We start from the raw sequence: 6,838 nt of genomic DNA on the forward strand, positions 1-6,838 counted from the left end.
TGTTCTTTCCAGCTTACAGGAGACACTGACTCTATCAAAGAAAATACTTCTGGATGGGTGAGTACTTAAAAAAAAAATGTCTGTAATACAGCCAACAGTAATTTTGGGGAGAACCAAATATCTGATACCTAAATCACTATTGATTTCTAGACCTTTAAACTTTGTTTTCCTGCTCTTTGGCCTCTGTTTCAGCTTCCAGTCACCCGGTCCCAGTAACAAGAGGCAAGACACAGAGCTGTCAGCCAGTCCGGAGTCCCCTCCAGAGGTAGGTGGGGTTCAGGTTGCTTGTGGAGTGCTTGGGTGTGTTCCCGTCCCGGTGGGGGCCATGGTGTTCCTACGAGCAGCACTTCTACAATCCCTAGGTCACCCTCTTGTTTTGTTCAAATAAGGAAACAGAGAGAGAGGTAATGTGACCTGTCTGAGGTCCCGAAAAGTCAAAGGGACATGGACAAAACCAGCATTCCTGACTCTAAATCCAGAACTTTCTCGTAACAGTATCTGGGAAACCCAGGATCCCATACTTTGGGGGTCAGCAGTAGCTCTTGTGTCATTCTGCTGCCTGTAGACCTTTTAATTATCTTGCACTTGATCTCAGATGACCAAAGAATTCACCCAGAACTCTGTATGTGAGAAGCGCTCAGCCTGGACAGGATCTGAGAAGGTCCCGCCATGATGGGCCTCTCCTCTGAGGTAATTCAGGGTTCTTAAAGAGTCCAAAGAAAGGGGTTGGGATCTCCAGGATCCTGAACACCTCTTGCGGGCCACGATGTTAGGCCAAGAATGTGACCTTCTAAATGAACAGATCTTCAAGCTCTGGAAAACTTGAGTCTAGGATGATATTTTTGAGTACAAAGAAACAGCCTCATAGAACAATGGCTTTATTGGGCTTATTGGGTTTCTGTCTCTAGGTTCCAGTCTTCCTCCTTTTTTATGCAAAAGGCAGGTGCCAGGAACCCGGACGCCCACTGCCATCCATGCCCACCCTCAGCCAGGTGGCCCATACCGCGCATTCCCACCTGGAAGTGGGTCACGGAGTCTGAGCACTGCATGCCCACCTCACACGGTGCTTGCTGGTGTCTTCGCAGGATCAGGATACTCAGGGCCTTGGGTTCCAAGGCTGGGCAAACTGCCCTGGCTAGTTAACTTCCCTGAGCAAAGAATGCGAGTGATCTGCAGGATTTCTGGAAATCTACCATGCTTCAAAGATGGTTCTCTGATAGCCTGAAGTTCTCTTAATTGGCCTTCACCAATCAAGCTGTATTTTTTGTCATAAATGTCACCCAGTGGTAAATGAAGCCTCGACTTCTCAGCTTGGCAACGTTCTATCGTCCTGCCCACTGAGGCAAGCCAGCAGGGACATGGTTTGAACGGAGAAGGTCCAATAGCAGATACAAGTGTCAGGAGTGGAGACCCCCTAACACCTGACTGCTCACAATTTCTCCTTTTCTTTCTCTCCCTCATCTCCTGCCTCTCCTCCAATCTTCTAAAACCAGTTTTCCTAAAAGTCAGTGTATCTAGTGATTCATGTACCTAAAACATGTATTTTTCCAACTTCCAAATTTCACAGATGCCGAGAGGAGAAGGAGCTTTCACAGTTCCTTTCAAGTGATCTTTTCAGCAGAGTAGTCTTGGTGGGTAGCTAGAGCAGCGCTGTTCAGTAGCACTTTGTCGGTAATAGAAATGCTCCGAGTTACCCTGAAGTAATGGCCCCTGGCCACCTGTGGCTACTGAGTACCTAAGATGGCCAACAACTGGACTTTTAATTTGATTTAATAAATTTGAATGATGGCCCACATGATGATGTGGCCAAGGGCTGTCCTATTGGACAGTACAGACGAGTCTCCTCCGTTTGGGTTGAAAACTTCTGAACAAGCATAAAGACTTTCAGAGAGATGGACAATCACCACCTGTTATCACAATGTCAGAATTTTACCCTTTGCTGGGTCTCTGATACTCCTCCCTTCTTGGTCTCAGGAAGACAGAGCAGCAGACAGAGGGTGAAGGGGGCAGAGGTGAGCGGGTAGGGAGTCTCCCTCCCTGATGCTCCTCAGGTGGCGGCCCAGGTTCCGGAGCTGAGAGGTGGGGGTTAGGATTCAGCTCAAGCCTCTCTTACTCTGGTGCCCGCATTCTTTCTTCTGTAAAATACTAAGCAGCAAACCAATGACCTCGGTGTTGCCGAGGGTAGGACAGGTGCAGGGAGGGAGCAGCCCATGTCCAGTGGGTAGAAATGCAACTCATCTCTTGGTGAGAAAATTGTGGCAGCGATTTTGTGGCAGCAGAGTCCAGGAACGTTTCTCCATTACCTCATGCTATAAAAACCATATCATATGTGCCAAACTTCAGCTGTAAGGAGGTTTACCTGGATATTCTTCTATCAAGAAGAAAGGAGAGGGGGGCTGGGGATGTGGCTCAAGTGGTAGAGCGCTCGCCTGGCCTGCGTGAGGCACTGGGTTCCATCCTCGGCACCACGTAAAATAAAGACATTGTGTCCATCTAAAACTAAAAAATAAATATAAAAAAGAAGGAAGGAGCTATTCAGGCCTTCAGGACATGAGGAGTGATCATGATTGGACTGTTGGCACGACTTGTAGGATGCCATCAAGTCTTTGTTTTTGATTTTTTCAAAATGGCTAGTTATTTCCTTTGTTGCTTCAGGAAAACGTAGAAAAGACAAATTTTATGTGACTCTTCAACCACAGGCTATCTTCTCGACTTATTAATTCAATTGGGCTGGTCCAGGCCCATCAATTAACAACCCCATAAGCTCTTGAGAGCTGTGGCCCTCCCTCACAAGTCCCAGGACAGGGTCAGCATCCCTCCATACGCTATTACTTTACTGCTTCCAGTTTCTGCTCCTCCTGCCCAAGCTGACTGTCTCCCAGGACAGAGAGGAGAGGGGGAGTCTCCCAGGAGGGAGAGGAGGGGGAGAGTCCCCCAGGAGGGAGAGGAGGGGGGGAGTCCCCCAGGACAGAGAGGAGGGGGAGAGGGAGAGTCCCCCAGGAAGGAGAGGAGGGAGAGTCCCCCAGGAGGGAGAGGAGGGGGAGACTCCCCCAGGAGGGAGAGGAGGGGGAGAGTCCCCCAGGAGGGAGAGGAGAGGGAGAGTCTCCCAGGAGGGAGAGGAGGGGGAGAGTCCCCCAGGAGGGAGAGGAGGGAGAGTCCCCCAGGAGGGAGAGGAGGGGGAGAGTCCCCCAGGAGGGAGAGGAGGGGGAGTCCCCCAGGAGGGAGAGGAGGGGGAGAGTCCCCCAGGAGGGAGAGGAGGGGGAGAGTCCCCCAGGAGGGAGAGGAGGGGGAGAGTCCCCCAGGAGGGAGAGGAGGGGGAGAGTCCCCCAGGACAGAGAGGAGAGGAGGGGGAGAGTGGAGGCAGGTCAGGTACCCTCATAAGCTGGCTTTGGGCTCACCTCCTGGCTCTTCTGGAGGAGGCTTCGCGGGTTCCTTGGAGACCTAAAATGTCATCTGGCCAGTTATAACTTGGACACCGCCTCTCTGCTACCACAGCCACGTTAGCCAGATGCCCACACTTTCCGAGTCTCCATTCTTGACCCTAACACAAATGTACTGGGCGCCCATCCACTTCTGGGGACACGCAGTAACTCTCAGGATGGCCTTCACATTCACTTCAAGGTCCCCTTTACAGGCTGGGGACATAGCTCAGGTTGGTAGGTGCTTGCCTCGCATGAACAAGGCCCTGGGTTCAATCCCCAGCACCATTAAAAATAAATAAAAAAAAAAAAGAAGATCCTCTTTCCAATCCCTTCAGCTCGGTGTCGTCTCTGTGGGTGTTTCATGAGCCCCTAACCTGTTGTTGCCAACAACTTTTCTCAAGTTCTGCTGAATAAACAGTTTCTTTGACTTGGAATCAATCTACGACCTTTAAAAAAAAATCTGGAAAATGAACTTAAGAGTAAAACCAGGATTTTCCTAGTACAGTTAGATTGAAAGTGCACAGGGCTAAGAACACTGGTTAATATTTAATGGGCACTTATCATGCATTACGTTAGTTTGCCAGGGCTGCCTTAGGAGAGTACCATCATGAGGCAGCTTAAACAAAATAGATCTATTTTCTAACAATTCTGGAAGCTAGAAGTCCAAGACCCAGGTGTCAGCCCACTGACTCCTGGTGGAGGCTGTGGTAGAGGCTCTTCCACACCTCTGGTCTGGCCCAGGACCTCTTGTCTTAATGCCCTCACTGAAGTGTCCACTGTACCCCCCTATTACATAGGTTTTCAGATTAAATACCAGGACACCTAATGTGTCCAATTTCATAAAAAATGACTGTGACATTAAAGTATACTCATGTACTGGTTGTCGGTAGGTGGTGAACTACGGATTTATTTTACAAATTATATAATCTGAAGATTGGTCATTTTAAATCATAAAACAATCATTTTTTTAAAGAAATGATTTTGCAAAGGAAACGGGATGGCATGTGAGTTGGGAAGCAGCTCGGGGAAGCCAGTGCCTGGCTTGGGAGTTGACCTGTGCTCGGTACCAGAGGAAGAAGAGTAGGAGAAAGAATAACTTAGTACAGTAATAAGCACTTTCCCTCTCTCTCCTACCCTCTTCTCCTCGGCCCCCTTTCTACCTCCAGCAGCATTTGGAAGGACCCGTCTTCCGCCAGAAGTGAACCCAACACACGCAGAGCCAAGCATGAGGCTGGGGATTCTCCTGCTCATCATGTTCGCCTGTGGGGCTGCGGTGCTTCTGCCCGTGCTGGGAAGCTTCAGGAACAAAGAGGGTATCAGCGGTGGTGAGGGAATGGGGGCGGTGCTCTGTCCCGTTCTGGGGGTGTCTGTCACAGCTGGCTCAGGACCCACACTTCCAGGATCAGCCTTTAAAGAACCAGAGCCCTCTTTAACAGAGCGAGATGGCGTCCCTCCAAGCTCCCTCCCCACCCGTGGAAGCAAATTGAGTGCATGGAAAGGGAGCACAGCTTTTGCCTACAGTCCTGAACTGGCAGGGACTAATATTTCCCAATGTGAGGGTATCCAGCTGGAATAAAGGGAATGTCCACACAGAGCTTCCCTTGGAGGCCACATTTCTCTATGCCCCAAGGGGAGGAGCCTCGATGAGGGCCTAAAGGATGATGTTTAACACATGCATCTGATTTGAAGGGAAGAGCATCTTAGAACACACACAAAAAATGAAAAAGACAAAGAAGGAGTCTTTAATGGCTCGTGGGGTCGTATGATTAAAAAGTGAGGCTAACGATGGGTGAGAGCGTGGAATCTAGGAGGAGGGCGCGTTCACTGGTGGTATCCACAGGGGACAAACAGGAAGGGAGACAATGAGGCTCCTATGCTCCTTAGCGCAGGTTTCCCATTCTGCTAATTAGATATGGAAATTGGGGCTAGAGGATACTGTTAGCCTTGAAAACTAAGGTTATATGAGACTGAATGTGGTGGTGTGGTGTCATCCATGGTGAGGGCGTCCCAGGCCTTGTCTTCAGTTCCCAGAATCCTGCAGGCCTGTGGTAACGTGGACGGAGGGACATAGGTCATGTAAGTGAGATTCAGTTTCACTCACGACACATGTCACCAAATGTGGTCAGTAGGCATCTGTGGGAAGAGATGCAGGTTAGAATCTGAGGAGGGAATTTTCTTGGAGGTCAGAGAACTACTTCGTTTGTGACTTGAAGCCCGAGTTCCAGAAGGGTTTCTTCAGCTTGAAACGGGTTTCTTCAGGTTGTAAGTGGAGGGACCCTGCCAACTTCTACCATCTCCATTTCAGTTGAAGAAAAAGAAACGGAACAGTGCTGGGTGCAGCCGCCATCAAAGTTCTGTGAGAAAAGGTGCACGAAGTCCCTGAGCTGCTTAATTCCAAATCACACGTGCTGCTGGACTTACTGTGGAAACATCTGCCTGGACAATGAGTAAGCCGGCCGGTTGGGAGGTTAGGACCTGGGTGTGCTTGATGTCTGCTCTGCACTCACCAGACGGAAGGTGGTCACCCCATTAGAAGACTACAGGCACCCAAATTCCTGTCTCTAAATCCAGGCCGCCACTCTGCAAAATAACCAAGACAGCGACTTTTTCCTCCAGTTTTCATTTCGTATTTCAAAAGATCATTCTGTATACCCTTCCTTTGTCCAAGGACCCAATTACTGGTCTCTTTCTCTCAACCAGACCCAAGGAGACCTGATCTCCAGCTGTTTGGAAAGTCAGCAAACCACTTGGGGAAAAAATTGGTTGGAATTTGGTGACTCCTGATGTAACAGAGTTTCCGTTCTCACCTGGGACAGAGGGTGCTAGTAAGTTTGGAAACAGATTTCCCCCAGGGCTTCTGACTTCTAATCACCTGGCTTTTCTCTTCCAGAGAACCCATGAAAACCATGCTAAACCCCTAGGTTCTGTGTGACCCGCCCCAGGCGTGGGCTGCAGGATGGCTGTGTGGTCTGGGAGAACGCTGCCTGGTGGGACACGTGCTTGCTTCAGCTGAGGATCTTGCTGGAATCTCCTCGATCTCTACATCCTGCAAAGGTTCAAGGTTTTTCCCAAATAAACTAATACATCAATCATAAGCCTGAGAGCTTGTATTCCTTCCCTACGATTTAATTTCCCTTGTTACAATCCCTAACAGCCCCCAAGACTTGTCCCCATTACCTTAGGAACATAGGTGCCCAGTTCTGCCTTCCTCATCAGACCTAGGTGTTAGCCAGCCTGGGTAATGGCTGTAGCAAGACTACAAAGTGAGTCCAGCTTTACTCACAATAGATGTCACCCAAAGTGGTCAGTAGGCAGTCATCCGCACCATAAAGGACCTAAATTCTTCCACTTGTAGCTTGTCAGGGCCTCCTCTGCTGGTTCCTTTACATCTAGCCAGAAGATGAGAGAAAAGAGTT

General features: G+C 49.4%; 1 protein-coding gene across 1 annotated transcript; it reads left to right on the forward strand.

Moving 5' to 3' along the window:
* Positions 1-4,603: 4,603 nt before the first annotated feature.
* On the forward strand, positions 4,604-6,511 carry Wfdc9 (WAP four-disulfide core domain 9). Its single transcript, XM_078049086.1, has 3 exons — positions 4,604-4,869; positions 5,682-5,869; positions 6,313-6,511. The coding sequence occupies exons 1-3, from the start codon at positions 4,648-4,650 to the stop codon at positions 6,341-6,343; spliced, it is 441 nt and encodes a 146-aa protein (XP_077905212.1). The 5' UTR covers positions 4,604-4,647; the 3' UTR covers positions 6,344-6,511.
* Positions 6,512-6,838: the final 327 nt, after the last annotated feature.

This window comes from Ictidomys tridecemlineatus, chromosome 5, assembly GCF_052094955.1.
Source record: "Ictidomys tridecemlineatus isolate mIctTri1 chromosome 5, mIctTri1.hap1, whole genome shotgun sequence".
NCBI lineage: Eukaryota > Metazoa > Chordata > Mammalia > Rodentia > Sciuridae > Ictidomys > Ictidomys tridecemlineatus.

Coding starts and splice junctions, on each gene's coding strand:
- Wfdc9 (XM_078049086.1), top strand. CDS start 4,648: ATGAGGCTGGGGATTCTCCTGCTCATCATGTTCGCCTGTGGGGCTGCG. Junction 4,870..5,681: donor CTTTAACAGAGCGAGATGGC/GTCCCTCCAAGC, acceptor GGGTTTCTTCAG/GTTGTAAGTGGAGGGACCCT. Junction 5,870..6,312: donor AACATCTGCCTGGACAATGA/GTAAGCCGGCCG, acceptor TTTCTCTTCCAG/AGAACCCATGAAAACCATGC.